At 39.5% G+C, this 22,105-nt stretch overlaps 1 protein-coding gene and 1 long non-coding RNA gene across 3 annotated transcripts in view; both read right to left on the reverse strand.

Annotated features, from left to right (window-relative positions):
• The window catches only part of MDFIC (MyoD family inhibitor domain containing), an 88,951-nt gene extending 81,463 nt beyond the window's left edge, over positions 1 to 7,488 (reverse strand). For both annotated transcript variants that reach the window (XM_032304202.1, XM_032304203.1), the window contains exon 1: positions 7,306 to 7,488. In XM_032304202.1, the coding sequence (XP_032160093.1) occupies positions 7,306 to 7,390 (85 nt within the window). In that variant the 5' untranslated portion in view covers positions 7,391 to 7,488. The remainder of the gene's footprint in view (positions 1 to 7,305) is intronic.
• A 1,057-nt stretch (positions 7,489 to 8,545) lies between these two features.
• Positions 8,546 to 22,105, reverse strand: part of LOC116569182 — a 70,563-nt gene continuing 57,003 nt past the window's right edge. Inside the window, exons 2-3 of the long non-coding RNA XR_004276902.1 lie at positions 9,191 to 9,427; positions 8,546 to 8,789 (exon numbers count right to left, since the gene is read on the reverse strand). This is a non-coding gene — a long non-coding RNA (uncharacterized LOC116569182). The remainder of the gene's footprint in view (positions 8,790 to 9,190; positions 9,428 to 22,105) is intronic.

Here is a 22,105-nt window from a genome sequence, read left to right on the forward strand (position 1 = left end):
TAGCCAAACATCCAGCATCTAGCCAGTGCAGAATCTGTCTTCCCTTAACAAAAACTGATTATAAAGACCTTTAGAAATAGAAACATAAAAATCACATCCCTTGCCTTTACATACGGTAGAATAATTACATTATCTCGGAAAGACAATTTGGTTGAATTGTTATACTCTGTTGTTGCTTATTGTATCGTTCTATTTTCCATTTGCAAATGGCTTAACTTTAGATTGTGTCAATTTACGCTTCCTTATTTTCCCCAAATCTTTTATTATTATAAAAATATAATGCTGGTAAAATAATTGCACACAGCTATTAGAACTTTCCATGAAATCACCTCAACAAGATCCAGGAAATAAGGTTCAAAGAAACAGGAAAGACTCTTACACACCCAAAAATTCCAATTTCCCCACTAGCTCTACAAAGGTCATTCAATTTATTTATATATATATATATATGTATATACCCACATATATATGTATATTTTTATATGTATTTTATATTTACTATTTGTATATTATCTATATTTTATATGTATATATTTTATTTATACACACACACACATATATACATATTTTTTTTTTATAAAAAAATCCTTATATGTTAACTGACCAAACAAGGCCAACAGGCACAGTTCTTGCTGCCCTGAAACCTTTGCCTGCCAGTTGCACTTCTGGTCTCTCTGGCTCCCCATATACCCTAGAACACAAGATTAGTTAGAACAAACACACTCTTCCCACACATGTATAATCCTCCTCCCTTGTCCCCCACTGCTTCCACCCTGCCAACCTCCAACCCTTTGCTAATTCCAAAAATTCATTCTATCAGCTTCTATTCTCAAGCTCCTTCCTGCTCCTTGCTGAGCAAGGCAATCAACCATGCTGACCTTGTCCACTAAAAATTCATGCCATTCATTCTTAGTTAAGCCCTCAGTGTTACTGAGCAGACTTTTGTTTGCCCCAGATTGAATCCCTCTTGAATACTTCATTCTTTGAAATCTTTTCCACTCATCTCAAATTTCTCAGCTCATCCTAAAACCACCCCCCAGTCTTGCTCCCAGGAAATGTTACCATCTACTTTGCTGAGAAGATCGAGGCCTCCCAGGATCTCTTTTTCCTATCAAACTTTCTCTAGATTATCATTCATCATTTTCTCCCATACCCATCTGAAAAGGGAATATTCTCTACTTTCCTAAGACTGGTCTCCATGCCATTCGGTCCCAGAATTTTACTCTTTCAATTACACACACCCATCACACCATCACTATGCTCCATACACTTTCATCTTCAATCTCTCTATCCTCTAAATTTCTTTCCATTAGCATGTGGTGAGCATGCTCAAATCTACCCATCCAACAGAAACCTTCTATACACCATACTTCTCCCTCACCAGACTGCAATTTTCGTTCCTCTTCCACAACCACTAAACCTCTAATGCTTCTGTGACCACTCCTTAGAGTCTCTCTTTCTGCATTCTTTTCCTTTTCCTCCATAAGAGTGCCCATACGTCAAAGTCTGCCCCTCAGTCCTCTCTCTCATTCTTGTGCCCATCCATCAGCTACCCGGTGGTGAACTTTTAGCCTAGGGGCCTGACCCTCACCATTCTCCTAGGTACAAGTTCTACCTTTCCATGGTTTATTGGGTCCCATGTCAAGGGATAAGTTTCAGGAACCAACGGGATCAAAAGATGACTCAACAGCTTCTCCTATGTTGCTGCTCAGGCCAAAAAGGCAAACCTGTGGACTACCTTAAATTTTTACCTTTTCAGCATCATCTCCCATATTAAATATGTTGCCCAATTATATCAATTAAATTCAACAAAATTTGGACACTGTGCTTTAGGAGTCACAGATGATAAGTAAAAATCAAAAGCCCTCCAGGGGCTCTCATATCTAGGTAGAACTCTATCCTACTTTTGCTATGTTCTTAAACTAATTTTCTCAATTCTACTCCTACTCATTCTGCCCTACGTCCTCTTTTGTCAGGTGACAATAATAGCTTCCTGGATAATCACTACCTTCACTCTTGCCCCTCCCACCAACACCATCATTTGTACTACCACCCGATTTATTGTCCTAAAAATAACCACCTTGGTCCTGTCCTTCCCTTTCTCAAAAACTTTTAATGGCTCACCACTGTTCACAGTTAAGGATATTCAAATACTTCCATGGAGAATTAGGGCCATCCTCAAAATCACCTCAGTTTGCTTCTCAACCTTATTCCACTCTTGCTTTCTTCCTACAATCCATACAATGGGTTTAGCAAAGTACTTAGCATTCTGTAGTAATTCCCTCGAAGCTCTGCTGCCCACCATCCATCTCACAGAGCTGAGTCCTGTGATCATGGTTCTTCATCCAGCTCAAATCAAGTTTCCCTTGAGGTTTTTCCAAATGCCCCAGGTAGAGATACTTTCTCATGCCCACGTTCTGCCTTCGCACTTCCTTCCTACATCTGTTATAGCACCTATCAGTCTACCTTGCATGATAGTTATGGGTGAATGTATATATTTCCCCATCGTTCTGTGAGATTCTGATTTCATTCCGTCTATTTCTCTCTGTACCTGTCACATAACAAAATTCCATTGATCACTGTTTCTACAAGACAGGATCAAGATTCCAAAACTCCAGCTCACAAAGGAACACAACTAATGTGCAAATTATGCAATCTTTGCCTCATTATTCCATAATCCTGGGATCTCCAAAGAGAAGTGTAGGGCGGCAGGACAAGAATTATCTGCTGAAGTGGTGGAAGAAAGTATAAAAATATCTGGTTCACTTATTTTTATCTCATCTGCCTACAACTCTTATTTATGTATTTCTTTTCTAACGTTCACACATGATACATTTGTATGGTGGTAAACAAAATTTAAGAAAATTCTTTGAAGATGAATACTCAGCACTATTTTTATTAATTGGGTAGGTAATAAAAATGCTGAAGACCAGTAATGCAGAGTGATAGCACTGAAAATTTGGAACTTGAAAAAAGACTTTCTAAAAGCTTTCTGAATTCTTTCTACTAAAAAAAGAGAGAGACTTACTAGAAATCTATGATAGCTTGTCTTTCTACAGATAAAAGACTCTAAAACAATGATTTCCAACCAGAAATAAAGAGCACCTGGAGCCTGTTAAAAGTGAAGATTCTTGAGCCTTCCACCTAGAAATGGACACTTTAAGTCTAGAGGGGGACCAAAAATGTCAGTTACCTCAAGAGATCAGGATAGCATCTCAACACTACTGACATTATAAGGCCAGATAATTCTTTGTTGTAAGGAGCTGTTCTGTCCTGTGCATTCTAAGATATTTTGCATTAACCCTCGCTTCTACCCACTAGATCCCAGGAGGACCCACTCCACTCCCTGCATGTCTACTAAACAGGCCTCCAGATGTTACCAAATATCTCTTGGAAACACGGTCATCCGCGACTGGAACCAGAGACAGAAGCTATCCAAAGATGACACACTTTGAGAAATGCCATCCTTAACCAGAAGGATAAAACAATATGATACAAATAGAAAAATATGGGTATTACAAGCATATACTGCATAAAATGAAATAAACAGGCTTCCCATAAAGGAAATCTGATTAGCCACTATAAACTCCTGACAACTCAGCTAATCTTCTAAGTCGAAGCTCTTCTTATGTAATTTCAACTCAAAGATTTTCTCCCTAGCTTCTATTTTAAATTATTTTTAATTAACTTCACTGGCATTTTGCATCCTGCTATGAAAAGTCTGCCTAATAGTCTCAGAGGACTCTCCCAAGAGAAAAGAGTGCATTAAATCACACATTATCACATTAAAGTATATTCCAGCACTCACAGTCCAACAGTCTAAGTCTTGGCAAATGCAATAGGGTGTGTGGGGGGTGGGGGCGTGATGCAGGGACTGGAACAGGCTCAAGTGATTCACAGTATCCAAAGCCTATTATCTTTAATTCATCCAGCCGTAGGAAACAGTTGTATTGATTCTCTCCTTCAACCACATTTATCACAATGACATATATTCCACAATTTGTGGTCCTACCCTGATTTCTACTGACTGCATGAGACCTTGGCCAAGTCACTTAAATTATTTGGGCAACCTTTCTAAAAAGTGAGCAAGTTGGACAAAATTATTTCTAAAAACCCTTCTGGTTACAAGTCCCAAATGCATGAGTGAAGTACTTAATTAAAAAGCTCTTTCCGCTGTATGGATTCTAGTAACTACTGCACCAAAAGGTAAGTACTTATATTTTCTATTTTGATAACACAATGAATCTTAAGATGTCTAACCCTAAAAAGAAAAAAAAAATGACAATTTGATGAACCACATACACAACATCCATATCTTTTAAATTTAAATTCAATTAATTAACATACAACATATTAGGATCCACTCTCTCTTAAAACGATATTACATTTTACTCATCCTTCACCTACTAAGGTGAAGGATGATATATGATGAATACGATTTACGTATTACTCATCCTTCACCTACTAAGACATTTATACAGGTTCTCTGCATAGTTATAAATAGATGTTTACGTGCTATTTTCTGTAACAGAGATAACAGATCAGTTGCCTAGAGGCCATTTCCAGCTTGAAAGTGTAGTTGTTTGTTGGCCTGGACAAAGATTGTATTTAATCAATAGCCAACTTTTAAACAGGGAGAGATGATACATAAAAACCTGTATTTCCAGTGTCTCTTGAAATACTGGAAGATATTAGCCCAAATGGCAACAATGAGCTGGAGCCTCCTGGCCCATGAGCCATCCTACGGCCCACAGTCCCTGCTGCTCCCTCTCTTCTGACATCCATCCTGGGTCCTGGGTCCCTCTCACAGCCTGGAGCATATGAGCTTATGTCCTTGCTCTGTAACAATTTTCAAAATACACAGAAAATACTTTTAATGCTTTCAAAGCAATAGAATTTTCCTTCCAGAATCACAGGAAAAGAGTAGAAATTTTGAAAAAAGAAAACTATGCTTTTAATAAGAAAAACCTTCCTAACTCTGAATGCTGATGAGTAAAATGAGCTACACTTTGGGGTCTAACTAACCACCTGAAGGAATGGAGAAAGGAATGCTAGAGTTGATGGTGAGTTCACTACAGACCCCCGAAAATGTCTTGTAACTTGAACATTATAGGTCCTCAGTTAGCAGTATGGATAGCGCTTCATAATCCAGTACTAAATGTGTAGGTTTTATGTTGTCATCTATGTATCTTTGTTTACAAGTTAAGACTTGCCCTTCTATGTCTCGCTCATGAAAAGGTATTCTCGGCTAATTTTCCTACAACACTCCATTCTTCTCACTGATTTCAATATATAAAAATTTTAAATTAAGTTTCCATTAACTAAGCACCCACAATTTACCAGAGAATGATTAAACTGTTCTTCTGAAAGGCTGATAAAAGAATCCAAGGACAGAAGGAAGAGGACAAAACAACTCAAGCAAGAGCTTGAGAGTTCAGTGCTCTGTGAGCAAAGCTGCTCTCTTCCCTAATGTCTTTACCAGTAAAACCAACCTAACCATGGAAGGCAGCATCTTGAAGCTCTTATTCTATCTACTGGCTCAATTTTTTTTTTTTCTTTCAATACACTTTATGAAATCTGCTTGTTTGAGACACAGTATTATAACAAGAATCTTTTTTTTAAAGATCAACATTGTATTATGGTTACAATTAAATTGATGCCTGTTTAAAGGATGTTGTGAGTCAAAGATAAACTAGTAAAAAAAGCACCATATAACTATGTTGTGAAGGATAAGCCAATTTTCAGGTACAATATAGTCCAAGAGTTTTCACACTGATAACGTAGGTGTTGGGTGTTGTATGCAGTCAGTTGCACCTCGGACCATTCTAGATGACCACTTCTTAATACCAGATCCTGGGGTATTCTACAGCATCGCATTTGCACAGGTATATTTAGTACCACTGCAAGTTCTGACTCTGAAGATGCATTATTAAAGTTGGACACTGTAGATATCACTATGTCAAATCAATTGTTTCTGTAGTATATCTGATGTGGATTTTGACATAAGCATCATTTAACAAGAGTGATTAACAGCTCAAGTGTGAACATAAACATCAATGAGTCGATAAGACTATGAAGGGCATGCCTAACAGGAAAATGACTACGTTGGCAATACAGAGTGAAGAACGTGGGCTGCTTCTGGGAAAATATGTTGATCATTCTAGCTCTCTGATTCGTTCTATTTGTTCTTCAGAAAAAAATGACTCACTGTTTAGAAGCAAAAGGCAATGATAAACATAATTCAATTTAACAGCCCTGAATGCCAGAACATTCTAATTTAGTCATGGATGTTTTCTGCAAAACCTTTTCTGAGTTCAACATTAACTTCTTCTTTTCCATTTCTGCTGCCTTTACAAACACAAATGCAAACATAAAAACAAAATCCCAAGAAGCTCACTACATTATGGTCAAAGGAAAAGAAAAGCTATCAGATATGCTTAAAATCAAGAGTATAAAGTAGGCTTCTGAGATCTGGAACATTTAGCTTCTATCAATATCAGAACTTTTTAAATCAGAGCCACGCTTAGAGGAAAATGCATCTGAAGAGTAAGGCCCTTGTTCACTGTCGCCATTGAAGACCTGAAGTAGGTTACCTTCAAGAGAAAAAAGATACTGCCTGACTTGTTTATAAGCTTCTTAGGGAAGTTTCCCAGAAACAAGATTAGTTTCTCTATAGGTTGCCTGTGTTTACACTTTGGAAGAACACAGAGGAGCTAATTCATTCTTGGAAAGTGTTTCTTTTAAAGCATGTTTATTTCAAAACAAAACAGTTACTGAAACATCTGTGAGAGTCATTCCCAAGCAGTGGGTCACAGAAACCTGGATCATCAACGGAGTCCAGTCACAGGGTGGCCCACAAGAAACAGAAAGATGAGCAGAGAGCGCATACTTGGTCAGAGAGCAGCAGCACACCGGGATCTGATGAAGACACTAGAACTGAAGCCAAGCAGGGGAGGGAGGGATCCCACATATTTGAGTCTTAGGCCCCAAAATGCATATGCTTAAGAAAGACCAGTCAGGTCATCCCCTTCCCCCACCCCCCCCCCCACCCCCCGGCAACCAAAGGAAGGGGGAGTGGAAGGACCAGCAGATCCCGCCCTCTTATCCGGTTGTTGATCTGGGGCAGGAGTCCTGGAGAACTTGTTTGAGTAACAGTAACCGTGCAAAAGTTCACAACTACGAAGTGAGAATCCGTCCTCCCCGCACCAACCTCCACCCCTCCGCCCCCGATCCGTAAACGTGTGAACAGATTTTTTAAAATGCGACAATGACAAAGCGGCTTGCAACTTGCAAGCAGGCACTCACCCTGGGCTGGGGCGCCCAGCCGGCCGCAGCCCGCCTCGGCGCCGCGCTGGGGCCCGGGAGCGAGGGCTTCACCCGCGCCGGACATGGGCCGCTCCACGGAGCCCGCGCCGCGCTGCCGCCGAGCTCTCCGCCCCGGGGGCGGACCGAAGGGCTCTTAAGGTGTTGGGTGCAGAGGACTGACTGCTTCTGGCGGAAAAAAAAAAGTGTTTTTAGAGACCAGCACACCACCCCTACGGGACATTCCCTCCCCCTCCGCTTCCCTCCCCCAAACCCCACCCCGGAGAAGTTTTGATTTGAAACCCGGGAGGAAAACTGCTGCCCCGCACGTTGACATGGGGGGTGGGCCGGGGGAGGGAGGCGCTGAAGGCGGGCGGGGAAGGGAGACTGGGTTTGGAAGCCTGGGGAAGGGGACCAAACCCCTCCTCCTCCTCCTGGCCCGGCCGACCACCACCTACCTCAGCATCCCCCCAACTCTCTCAAAGCCCCTTCTTCCTCCTCCTCTTCCGCCCAGAAAGTTAGCAAAGCTCTGGCCGCGGAGGCATCTTGCCCCAGCGGCCTGGCAGCACTGGCGGCCGCCCCGGCGCGTCCCTCCCCGCCTCCCTCCGGCTCAGCCCAGACACTGCAGTGGCGGCAACTGCGCCAGCGGCCGTTCCTCTGACTCCGAGCTCTCCGCCCCCTCTTTCCAGCCAGCTCAGTCCGGCCCGTTCCCCGCCGAGGGGGACTGTTCCCCTTCTGCCTCTCTTTTCCCCGGTCCTCCACCTCTCCACTGCTGAAACACTTTTCCCTCTGTTGCTCTTTTTCATCATATCCGGATCAGGCGGCCTCGAACTCTTGGCGGGTGGCCCGAGCCCGGGGGCGGTACAACGTGGGCTCCCTTCTCGCCCAAGCCCTCTGGGTCAGGAGGCCAAAGCCTGAATGGGCTGGCTCAGAGCTAGGGGTTCGTCTAAGGGCTGGGAGAAAGGAGAGAGTTGGCTGGTCCCTGGCTGCCCTGGCATCTTCCTGGCCATACTCACCCCAATCTCTCTCTCCCAGCCTTTCTTCCCAATCCTGTCCCAGACCTACTGAAGCTCTGGGAACTATATCAGTGAAGGAGAAACCTTTAGGGTGGACAATGCAAAACCAAAAAGAGTACAAATATTTATCGAATTTTACAGGTGGGATAGCAGAAGTGTGGTTTTGAAACTGTGCCCCTTAGCAGAGTGTTTAAATTCTTACTCTGTGCCTCTTAAATTACCTTTATTCTCTTTTTCAAGGCTTGATCTTGGTCAAACAGGATCCTAGCTCCATAAAACCAGTTGCACGTGCCTGAAGCCAGGAGAGGCATCCAGGCTGACAAGACAGATGCCACAGAGGACACTGCAACCCAGTGCCCCAAGCCAGGACTACGACACCCTGAATGGCTTCTGTGGCGAGATAAACTTGTGGTCGGAAGTCAAAAGCCAAGGAACTCTCAGACGTTCTGATTGTAGCTTAATCTGACAAGCCTAGAATAACAAGTACTAAGTAATTTGCAGATATAAAGTATTTTAATAATACATTCACATAACCTGTGCTCTTTTTTTTTCATTCATTGTAAGTGAAATGCAGAATTCATTTGTAAAACGGTAGAACAAACTCATTCTTCAGATCTCTAGGACAAGAGAGGAATCACAGCCATGTTACCAAAAAATGGAAGAAAATGTGTACTGGATAGATCTTTCTAGGTATATCATTCATAATATCTCAAGAATCTCATTTCTTAAGAAAAAAAAAAAAACCAACTGGAATTGAGTCCAACTAATTGAGAAGATCTGTTTCTTTAGAGTCAGCGCAACCAAACGTTCAATTAAATCTAAAAAACACAGTCTTTCAAGTTTCTGATGACAGTTATTCAGACTCTACTCACCAAAAAACAAATGACATTTTCCCTAATGACTTAGGACTAACACATTTTTTTTTCTTCTATCTTTAGTGTAGAGGTTTCAGATATGGTGTGCATAGAAGTGCCTTCACTTTCCTGAAAACATGTACAGGGGCCTGGACTCTGGAATCTACTTGATGGAAGCAGATCAGTTCTGAGGATCACTGCATTATCACGCAAGAACGAACATTTACAAAGCATCACTGTATAGTGCACAGTTATCTGCAATCAAAGAAACAGGAAGAAAGTAACCACTCTGAAAGATTCTGTTTTAGCCCTTTCTTACTATTTCCTTTGCCCTTTTTTTTTTTTTCTGATCGCCTCACAAAGATGGTAAAGTCCATGAATATAAAGAAGTTATACCACTCTTCTGGAAAGTCACAGTCAGTGATAAGTATTTGGTAATTTTGCAGAGTACTTAGTGTTGCACACATGTGAGTCAATCCTTGAATTTAAACATCTTCTTAACGGGAAAGAAATAAAATTAAATAAAAATATAAAGAATAAATGAGAGGCTATGTTGTACAATCACCTTAACGGTTAAATGCTGTATCTTGTTCAGCTGTGTGACTTTGGGCATCTTAGTCAAACTCTCTCTCGGCTTTGGTGGCCTCATAAAATAAGGATGGCAAGAGAAACTCTTTACAGAGTCCCAGAAGGGCTAGTGGGATAATTATTAAAATAATTATAAAATAATTAAAATAGAAATTAAAACTATAAAAAGATAATTCTCTTATAGCATTTGGAAGAACGTCAGATAGGAAGACAGGTGCTCCAAAGTGTTAACTGTTATTGGACAGCAGAAGCATTTTGATGGGTTACACGGAGCATGGCATGACGGCAAGATCACACAACGGCCACATCAACATACCAGGTAACCATGCATGTACTTTACACAAACTTTCTCAATGAATTTTTACATTGGCTCTACCACTAACTTGCCAGGATTTCATTGCTAAAATTTAGAACTCAGACCTATCTGACTATAAAGCAGATTATCTCAGTTGTTTAGGCAGATACAAGTCTTCCCTCCGCAAGGTATAAAGGTGGCATCCGATAGACCAGAAATTAAGTGTGGGCTCCTAAGTGTCCCCCAAGCTTCCCAATTACCCCATCCCTTGCTGATGAGCAGCACTCCACGCCCTCATTCTCTCATTCTTCTATTCAACAAATATGTTTGGAGGCAGAAGGCACTGTGGTGGGTGCCGGGGACATAGCAATGAAGATGATAAGTGGGACCACTGCCCATGGATTTCACAGCCTAGAAAAAGTATGGTTACGCAACCCCTTGACAACAGATTTGCTAAGAAGCATGGCAAGGGAAGTTTTGGGGTGCTAGGATAGTAACCTAGCAGGGAGATACAGTCTGGTCTAGGAACCAAGAGAAAGTTCCTCGAAAAAATAGCGTCTCTGCTGAGACCAGAAGGAGAAAGTGAAAAGAAGAGAAACAGACTGCCCCAGGTGAAGGAGCCATGAGGGTGGCAGGCCAGAGAGTGGAGGACAGCCAAGCATCTGTGGAGAACTGACAACAGTCAATGTAAGTCCGATGGCACTGAGACTAGAGTTTGGGAGTCCAAAAGGGGGCAAGGGATGATGCTGGCAGTGAAACCAAATAGAGATATAAGGTAGGAAGTTAGAGGAATCAAAGGTGACTTCCAGCTTTCTGAATCTAGTTGGAGAGTGGCAATACCACCCACAGAGATCGAAACATCTAGGAAAAACAGGTTTGGGAAAATCTGCTGAATTAATCATGCAGATCACGTGGTGTCTGAGAGCTAGAGAGCTAGCAAGAGAGTTAGCAAGAGAGCTAACTGGAAGCATCCGGAAGGTTGCTGGATAGGAGCTGGGAATATAAGCACATAGATGGTACTTCACTGGCTAGAAATTATGACACCCAAGATGAACATGTCATGTAAGGGCAGAAGGCCTAAGACACAGCTATGCCCTGATACTCAATACAAGTGTGTCCTCACTGGCCTCTTTCCTTTTCTCTACAGGCTTCCCAAGGTCATCATACTGTTCTCTCTCTAGCTTGAGAATCACCATTATTTAGTTACTACTGATTAGTGTACACCTACCCTCCCAGATGTCCATGGGTATCATCACATCATCGTGTTCGTTCAATCAGGTTTTGCCACGCCTCGTACTATAATGATCTCCATGGGTGGAAACTATCCCGGGTGGGGCCTCCCATTACAATTAAGTGCTCTAGTCCTGGCTCAAAGCCCTCTACCTTCTTTAAAATCCCAATGTGTATTGCAACCATTTCTGCTTGGTGATACACACACTAGTGATAGAATATGTGAACACATTGTCAGAGAAGTCGGTCATGACCTAAGCAGATAAAATGAACTAATCAAATGAGTTTATAAAGCATCCTTATGGACTACTTAACCTTCACCATTTGTTCAACATTCAAACGTTTATTGTGCACCTACTATATGCTACATTGCCACATGTTAGGCTTGGTTGCTAAAAATTTTTATTTGAGGTCTTGAAAAGCAGCTAAATTAGTTTTCAGTTGGGCAGAGACTGAATGGCATAGCTCAAGTCAGAGTAACTACCCTCACATAGTAAGCTTAACCAGAGTTCTGTAAGCAGGATAGGTCATTGTGCATGGATCCCAGGGGGTGCACAAGACAAGTCTCTGGAATGTGAGAGAATAATGAGAAAGTATTTTAATTTGAGCATTTATATTTTTCTTTTGTTATTTGTAATTTCTATTTCTGAGTATGTTTTATAGTGCATATAAAACATTAGTAAAAAAGCACTTGCATGTCATTTATAAATATACATTAGAGGTTCATACTAAAAAAAAGTCTATTATTTGTTTTGTGGGGGGAAAAAAAGGCTTATATACTTTAATCATTTAAAGTCAGTCATTCCCAGATTGTACCAAGGTCTTTGGTAGTTTTTCTAGAAAAGATATATACCTAACTCATTCATGTGGAAGTGTGACTTTAGCAAACCCCAAACCCAGGGACATAGCAACCAGGAAATCACCCTAAGACTCTTAAATACTAAAAATAACCTTCATGACCTTCACATCGTGCCAACACAATGGCCATCAATTTTCTCAAATCCTACTCATTTTTTTGTGTGTGAACACAGACCTCTAAACAAACTTTATTTTCTATTGTCTTAGCTCACAAAAAATTTAGGACATAGGGGCTTTGAGAAAAAGACATTAGCTAAGGGAGCTATTAGGTCAGAAAAAAATGACAGCAGAAGAAATGGTAGATGACAGACAGGGAAGATACGGGAAAATAAACACGTCATCCTGGTGCCTTTGTGAATTCAGCCCAGTGAAAGTGAATGTTTCTAACGAGGTCTAGGTCATTAAGGAAGATTCCGTTAAATTAGTACTGCATTCTGTTTCTTATGGAAGCAGGTTAGTATTTTTATATTTCAGGAAAAATTTCACCCAAAAATGTTCACATAAAAAATTTGTTGCAACTTGAAAGAGTATCTTTCACAGAATTACATTTTTATAGCTGCAAGGGAAATGAGTAACTGCGATTCTAGGCCAATTTGTTTTAACTGTATTTCTCCACCTCCTAGTGCTTTCTCGAAGAGAAGAGGTCAAGTGGACAGGTTTCTGGAATCCCATTCTTATTTCAAATAGAGCGCCTTCCTCTTTTTCTCCATAACACATCAGTCCTTCCCTTAAAAATTTTTAAATGAGAAAACCCGTCCATCCACTTTTTAAACATTTGAAAACCACTATCTTGCCCAACTCGCTCATTTAACACGCAAAAGGATGTGAAGACAAAGTTCATTATCCTCTACAAACATGCACTGAGTATCAAGCCATATGCTACATACTTCCTCTATGCAAAAACAGAGGAAGTAGTAGGAGCTCATGGTGTAGAATGCTAGGAGTAGGGCAGGGAGCAGAGTGGGGCAGGGACAGTCACATAACCATAGGACAGGGCACAAAGAAACCAGCACCTTACTGCTCAGGCGTAGGCGGGGACAGTCACAGGATATTTCAGAGAGAAGATGATACCAAGCTGAGTATCGCTGATGAGTAAAATTTTGCCTGTCAAGGAGCTCAGGGAATTCCAGAAAGCAGGGGTAACATATGCAAAGACCCAGGAGTGGGAAAGCCCCACAGAATTAAATGACTTGGCAAAGGTCGTTGAGTGGGTTCACTACAAAGATGGCCCTAGAGCCTAAGTCTCTGGATATCTAGGCTTCCCATTGCAGTTGTCTAGCTGAGTCACGTCAGTGAATTCATCTGTTCTAAGTGATGGCGAAGAAAGGCCATACCTAATCCTGTATTTAGGAATTCCCGAGATTTTCTGTTGTGCATACGTGGCCCAAGAACTGGGCACAGGATCTCCTGCTGCTGGATTAGTTTGACTTCTACTTCCCAGCCAAGCCCTCCGTGAGTGTCCTTTCAGTTGGCTGACTGCTCTGGCCTGCGGCTCTGGCCTGCAGGGTATTTTCTTGCTGTCACTCTCCTTTTCTCCTGGTGTTCTGAAGGAAAGGAGGGAGACATTAAGCCACACAGTGGCACATGTCAGATAAGAACAGCATGAGTGAAGACAGAAATGAAAATGGGGATATTGTATACAATGGACAATAAGGAGACGTTTTCTTGGTAGACAGAAAGCAAACCCGCATGTACCAGGCATTGTGGAAAAGTAATGAATACAGGAGGGTCCTGAACACCATCACTGACCTGCTAAACCTGTAACTGCAGGGTGGCCATGACGAAGACATTTAAAAGATACTCAATCCAGAGACCTCTAATCAACTAGAGGAAAAATGCGGGGTTTTCTTGACTACCCTCCCACCTTCCGTTGCTTTCCTCTCTCCTTTTTGAACATCCCCTCCCCCCCAGGCACTTGGAGTCCCATTCTATTCTCCTGCTACCCCAGAATCCCAACATTAGTCCCTGGGCAAATAATGTGCTGAAGTTTAAAGGAATGAATTCAATTTCATGTATTAAACACAAAGATATAAATAACTCATAGCCCTCCTCATTCTAGGAGCAAAAGTCCTGTTCCCATGTTCATAGTACCCCAAAATATACCCAGGCCCATAAAGGGTAAGAAATAGTATAATTTCAGCATAGCACCGATTAATGATTAAAAATACATTCACAAAAAAACCAACACAACTTATAATACACACAAGCAAAAGGACTTACACAAATACCTTTCAATGGTAATCTGTGGAGGGAAGGATGAATGAACAGGAATCGAAGGGAACATACACATGCAAAGAAGCATGTGTACAAGAAAGGGGACTTGCATAGGCCTGTGATAAGGGGCCCGTGATAAGGGGCCCTGTACCAAGGTATTGATTAACTCTTCTTTCAGAGATTCAAAACAGTGACAAGTACTACTACCAATAATAATAGTAATGTAAGAGTAATAGTAATAATAATAATAGACTTGCCCAAATTTGTATTTGGTAGATTATCAGGCCATGCCATAAAACAACCAGAGGAGGGGCTCCTGGGTGGCCCATTCAGTTAAGCATCTGCCTTTGGCTCAGGTCATGATCCCAGGGTCCTGGGATTGAGACCCATGTCAGGCTCCCTACTCAGGGGAGAGCCTGCTTCTCCCTCTCCTACCCACTTGAGCTCTCTCTCAAATAAATAATCTAAACACACACACACACACACACACACACACACACACACACACACACAGAGGACCAGAAGAATTGAAGATTCTGTGTCATATATATTGGGGAAGGGGTAACTAAAATGACTATGGATATGATTACCTAATTTATCTGTGTTAAAGGTCAGCAACACCAGAATATTTTGGTTACAACAGCCAACCTATACAAAGACATTTTCTTTTCTCACTCTCATAGAGACTTTCATTGTCCGCAGAGTGGTGGCTTCTAAAAAGAGAGGTCTACATCCGAATCCCCAGAACCTGTGAAAGTTACATCATTTGGTTAAAGGGTCTTTGCAGACACAAATAAGTATTTGAAATGAAGAGATCATCCTGGATTATGTGATTCATACTAAGTAGGAAGTAGGAACAGGGTCCTGTGATAGGGCACAAGAGGTAGAACCAAACCCTGTGTGGAGAGAAGAATTTCCAGCATGAGACAGGTCTCAAGAGGCGCCTAGATGAGAAGGATTCAACCAGAAGAAAAGGGGAGGAAGGGAAAGGGAGAGCATACAGAGAACTCCAAACCCTCTACCTGTTCTTTTGTATTTCATAAGACATGTATGCCTAATCCAAAACAAGACCATATTTATACATTCCAAAAACTTTTGTCTCAGAATTCTATTGGAGGGATTTCTCGGCTAAGTGTTTTAAAATTTTATTAAGTTTTTAAATTTTAATTCCAGTATAGTTAACAGTTTTAGGTTAGCTTTAGACTTAAGTTTTTTTTTTTTTTAACTCTCTATTAATGAGAATATTCAGTTTTCCAAGGTGATCAGACATCAGTCCATCTGAGGTTTAGCCAAAATGCTGTTTGCTAAATGGTGCTGGCAAAAATCTACCTGATAGCAGCAGGCAGGGGAAAACAAAACAAAACAAAAGCTTGAAAAGCTCATTTGTATTTGCACCATAAATTGTACCACCAGTACCACCCAGAGAATTGTGTTGCCCCATGGTGTTACAGGAGTAGGACATCAGTTAGAGTTCCTTGGGTCATTTCTCTCTTTATCCTATAGTCTTTGCTTTTTAAACTCCAAAGAACAGAGAATCTCTCCTGGGTCTCTCTGTAATGAAGAAGTGGGTATTTGAAAAAGTCCACTAACAAATAAAGGTAATGTTTCAAACAAGGAATGATACTTATAAAGGAAGGATTACAAAGTTATTTCAAAATAGAAAGAAATCTCTAAATCACATAAAACAATCATTAATGCCAAAGACGATAAGAAAGACAATGTTGAAACAAACCATTACAAAATGAAACCATGACATTTAAAATTACTGGAATACTTTAGGAATTCTGTTTGGTCTATACTGAGACCCAGGGCACTCTCTTTTCAGACTAGCATACAGACATTGTCTGTGATCATTCAGCATTACAGACACTATACCTTTTTCATATAGGATGTGAATACCTTCAAAACCAGAAGGAAGTAACTTCTTTGGACCACCTAGATTTTTTTTCCTAATCAATTTTTGGAGAGGGTTGAGGATTTTCTTAGCATCTTCTGAAAAGTCATTTCTAAAATGAATGAACTCAGGAAGTAACCCTAACTACTTTAAAAGCAAGGCTACTTAAGATTCTTAATTCAAATTATGATTCTATTTTTTAGTTTAGCGTAACAAACACAAACCACTCCTTTCTTTGGCTCTGCCAAAGTCATGCTTTCCAACACTCAGTGGCCCTTAAGGGGCCACATCTCTCCCCTAGCCCATCAAGCCCATTAGAGTAGACAATGGACCAAGGGGCAAAGACGACTTCTGAGAATTTGCAACCTTAATCCAAGAGAAAGATGAAAACCATCATAAAACAATTATCAGTTTGAACTATTTCCCTAGTAGCCTTTAACCCAGGGCAAACAGATACATAAAAAATTTTAAGTGAGATGAAATGGAAGAAAACCATTTTTTTAATTCTCTAATAAGTTTAACATCATAATGATTTTAAATCATTAACATCATTTAACAACACAAAGCATCATTTTGTTTGTTAAAATTCCCCCTAAAAGTAGTAACTGTACTTGTAAGAATCTGGCTTCTAGGATTTAGGTGATGCTCTTAACTATAATTAAGACAAATTTTTACCTACATGCATGCAGTTTAGTGTATTCAGTAGAAGCCCAATGGTAATTTCAAAATATTGAATAAAAGATACAGTTTTGGGTGCCTGGGTGACTCAGTTGGTTAAGCCACTGCCTTCAGCTTGGGTCATGATCCCGGAGTCCTGGGATCGAGTCCCATATCAGGCTCCCAGCTCTGCGGGGAGTCTGCTTCTCCATCTGACATTCTCCCCTCTCATGCTCTCTCTCCCTCTCTCAAATAAATAAAATCTTTTTTTTTTTTTGAAGATTTTATTTATTTATTTGACAGACAGAGATCAAAGTAGGCAGAGAGGCAGGCTGAAAGAGAGAGAGGAAGAAGCAGGCTCCCTGCCAAGCAGAGAGCCCGATGTGGGACTCGTGACCTGAGCCGAAGGCAGCAGCTTAACCCACTGAGCCACCCAGGCGCTCCCTCAAATAAATAAAATCTTAAAAAAAAAAAAAAAAAAAAGATACAGTTTCTTTTTATATTAGTACTATTTTCCCTAACTATTTTAAATGTATAACAATAGCACTGTACTTGATAAATTTTAAAATATCAGTACTTTAGAAAGCCAACTTTTTTCGTTCATAGTAAATTATGTTTTTAATATATTGGTTTATTGCCCCTATTATATTTTTAATTTAAATTTTAGATAGTTAACATACAGTGCAACATTGGTTTCTGGAGTTCAGTGATTCATCACTCAAACACAACACTCAGTGCTCATCATAACAAGTGCCCTACTTAATACCCATCACCCATCTAGCCCAAACCCCACTCATCTCCCTCCATCATCCCTCAGTTTGTTCTTTATTGTTAAGAGTTACTTCCCTCTCTCCTTTTTCTTTTCTCCCTTCCTATATGTTCATATGCTATTTGTCGTTCTATGACTGAATTATTTCACTTAGCATAATACACTCTAGCTCCATCTAAGTCATTGCAAATGATGGATAAAAAAATATATATATATGTATATATATATAATGGTTGTTTTTCAACCACATCTTCATCAGTCAGTGGACATTTGGGCTCTCTCCCAAAGTCTGGCTATTGTTGATAATGCTGCTATAAACATCAGGGTGGATATACCCGTCTGAATTTGTATTTTTGTATCCTTTTGGTAAATATGTAGTAGCACAATTGCAGGATTGTAGGGTAGTTCTATTTTTAACATTTTGAGGAGCCTTCATATTGTTCTCCAGAGTGACTGCCCCAGTTTGGATTCTCACCAAGGGTACAAAAGGGTTCCCCCTTCTCTACATCCTCACCAACACCTGCTGTTTCTTTTGTTAATTTTAGCCATCCTGTCAAATGTAAGATGGGATGGCATCATGGTTTTGGTTTGTATTTCCCTGATGAGTAATGTTGAGCATCTTCTCACATGTCTGTTAGCCATCATCTGGATATCTTTTTTGAAAAAGTATCTACTCTTGTCTTCTGCCCATTTCTTAACTGGGTTATTTGTTTTCTGGGTGTTGAGTTTGATAAGTTCTTTATAGATTTTAGATACTAACTCTTCATCACATAGGTCATTTGCAAATATCTTCTCCAGTAGGCTGCTTTAAGTTTTGTTGATTGTTCCCTTCACTGTGCAGAAACTCTTCATCCTAATGAAGTCTTAATACCTCAGTTTTGCTTTTGTAGGATGAGTTAGAAGGTTTTCCTTCTATTTTTATTTTTTGGAACAGTTTGAGACAATAGGAATTAACTCTTCTTTAAATGTCTAGTAGAATTCCCCTAGGAAGCCATCCAGCCCAGGAGTTGTTTGTTGAAAGATTTTTGATTACTGGTTCAATTTCTTTGCTGGTTATAGGTATATTCAAATTTTCTATTTCTTCCTGTTTTAGTTTTGGTAGTTTGTAAGTTTCTAGGAATTTGTCCATTTTTTCCCAGTTGTTCAGGTTGTTGGCATATATGTTTTTGTAGTATTCTCTTATAATTGTTTGCATTTCTGTGGTGTTGGTTGTGATCTCTCCTCCATTATTCATGATTTTATCTATTTGGGTCCTTTCTCTTAGGAAGCCAACTTTAAAAGTAAATAATTATTTTCATTGGTTTAAGATAAATTCTGTTACTGAACTATCAAGCCAGTAAGTAATCAATTGTCCATACAATCAAGTTATAGCCACTATACTATAAAAACTATTATAACGTACCACGCAAATTTATATTTCTGAAAATGATCCAGTTGACTAAGGAAATTGACTTAAAATATTACTTAAGTCATGTTTCCTTTAGTATTTAACTTTATGAATTGTAAAGCAAATTTAATCATCTATAACATGAAAAAATTACTTCATTCCCTGTCAATGTTTATATTATGCACTTACAACTATACACAATGAAGATATATTTAAGAACTGTTATATTTTTCTCTTTAACATCATGAAAATTCTTCAATATTATTAAATAAAATAACTCATGCATACTGAAGGCCAAAAAATATACACTCAGTCTTTCCTATGTTAGCCACATTAGTAAGGATCTGGGCAGGCAGTGCTCTGAATTGACCTTCAATGATCCTCACTTCCTGCACGGTCCCTTTCCTTGTGTGTGGCCTGATCTAGTGACTTGTTTGCAATGAGCCGAATAAGACAAAAGTGATGGCATATATCTTCCACAATTAAGTTGTGGAAGAGCCTAAGAATTCCATCTTCCAGCACTTTCTCTGACTCTTGTTGGTAATCATGCTTTCTCATTGTCCTATAATAAAGAATTGAGGGTGGCCTTCAGTCAACAGCCCTCAGAAAATCGAACCTTACCAAAAACCACGAGGACCTTGGAAGCAGTTCCTCCCCAGTGGTGCCCTGGGGAGAAACCATATCCCTTGCGGACACGTTGATCTCAGCCTGTGAGATCCCTGAAGCAGAGAAGCCAGGTAAGCCTTCCTAGATGCATTACCCACAGAACCCATGAGTTAATAAATGGGTGCTGTTTTAAGCCATCAAGTTTGGGGGTCATTTGTAAGGCATCTATAGATAACTGATAGGGAAAAAAAAACTAGCTAAATTATTATTCTCCATCTACAAAGTGCAAAAGAACACCATTCAACTCTCACTATGGAGAGCTTAAGCTTTAGCAGTTGCCTTAATGCCCAGCACTTAGGCTGATGTTCCAGGAACAAAGGTTCCTTGTACCTTTGCTTCTCAATCCAAATAAACACCAGAGTTATCCTTCAGCCAAGTAAATGTGTGCTTACTCTCAGTGTCTGAATTTTTCCCACCATACTTACAGATAGTTACACACATTCCTTTATCTCCCTAAAGCATCAGACATTCTGATTTTTTAAAAAATTTTTTAAAAATTGAGATGTAGGATGTTAATAGGTCATAAAATACAGTTTTGACAATTATATATATATCTATATAACCATCACCCAAAATATTGAAGCAACATATGTCCATTCATAGATGAATAAAGAAAAAGTGATATAGGTATACATACATATACATATATACCACATACAATGGAATATTATTGGGTCATAACAAAGGAGGTCATCCTGCCATTTGTGACAACTTGGATGGACCTTAAAGACATTATGTTAAGTGAAATAAGCCAGATAAAGACAAATACTGCATGGCATCACTTATAAATGGAATATTGAAAAAAAAAAAAAAAAAGGTTGAACTCATAGAAACAGTAGAAAAGTGGTTGCAAGGGGCTGGGGAGTGGGGGCAATAGGGAAAGGTTGGTAAAAGAACACAAACTTCCAGGTATAAAAACAAATTCTGAGGATCCAATGCAAAATATGAGAACTACTGGTAATACTGTACTGTATAACTGAAATTTGCTCAGAGTATAAATGTTCCTACCAAATACACACACACCACACACACACTCAAGGTAAAAGGTATTAATTAACAGATGGGGGAGTGGTGAAGACATACACATATCAAATCACTAAGATGTACACTTCAAATATCTTAAAATTTTATATGTCAATTATACTCAATCAAGCTGAAGTTTAAAAAAAAAAAGAACACCCTAATTACCTCCCCCACCAACTGGGAATTAAAAGACACCAGGATATACAATTTAATGTATGCAATTCCTTTAAGTTTGTAAATCTAGAGGAAATGATGATTCTGTAGAAAAATATGAACTACCAAAATAAACACAAGTGGAAAAATGGAAAAAACCTGTTACCACTGAAGAAACTTGAAAAGTGATTAGAGATACAACCAAAAAAAAGCACCAGAATCTCATAGGTTCATCACTGACTTTCATTTAACCTTCAAAGAATAGACAAATTAAATGCCAAATACACAATTATAAGCTGAAGAAGGTATAAAAGTTTTCTATCCCTTGTGTAAAGTTAAAATAACATTAACTCCCACATTTTATAAATAACAAATAATAGTACAGATAAATCTTACTTACAATGCATTAAAATTTAAAATGAAGGCATACCAAATAGAATCTACCATATTGTAAAAGAAGCATAATGCATGATAAAATAATATTTATTCCAGTAATGCAAGGAGGATTCTGTATTGAGATATCTATCAACTTACTAAAATATGTCAACTAATTTAAAGAGAAAAATGCCCCCAAAATTGATAAAATTCAAGTCATTACCTGTAAAAACATTAAGTAGAAAAAACTGAGAAAACTACTTAAATACAATAGCCTCTTTAATAAAATCAAGAGCAAATATTACTCTAAATAGCTAACAGTAAACCCAGTTTAATAAAAGGTATTAAATACTGTTATTATTTAATATTGTCCTCAGAGTCTAGCAAATTTAACACAGAAGAAAATTAAACAATCAGTATAAACATGATGGGGAATGGTGGTAAATTTTCTTTTTCCTAAAGTTGAACTGTATACCTAGAATTAGGAGATCAGTAAAAATAGTAACTACCAAAATGGATGGATGCATATAAAAGAAAGATTTTATTTACTTCAGAGAGCACATGCATACAGGGAGGGAGAGGGAGAGGATCTCAAGCAGACTCTGCACTGAGCCCCATACAGGCCTGAATCTCAAGATCCTCAGATCATGACCTGAGTAAAAATCAAGAGTCGTATGCTTAACCGACTGAGTCACCCAGATGCCCCTAAAGTAAGTATATTTTTTCAAGTCTAGTAACTTTTCCTTAGGCAATGGAGAAATTAGAAATGGAAATGAGATTGTTATTCCTTGCCCAGTAGTGATAAAAATCATGAATCACGAAAT

The sequence above is a fragment of the Mustela erminea genome, chromosome 11 (genome assembly GCF_009829155.1).
Source record: "Mustela erminea isolate mMusErm1 chromosome 11, mMusErm1.Pri, whole genome shotgun sequence".
NCBI lineage: Eukaryota > Metazoa > Chordata > Mammalia > Carnivora > Mustelidae > Mustela > Mustela erminea.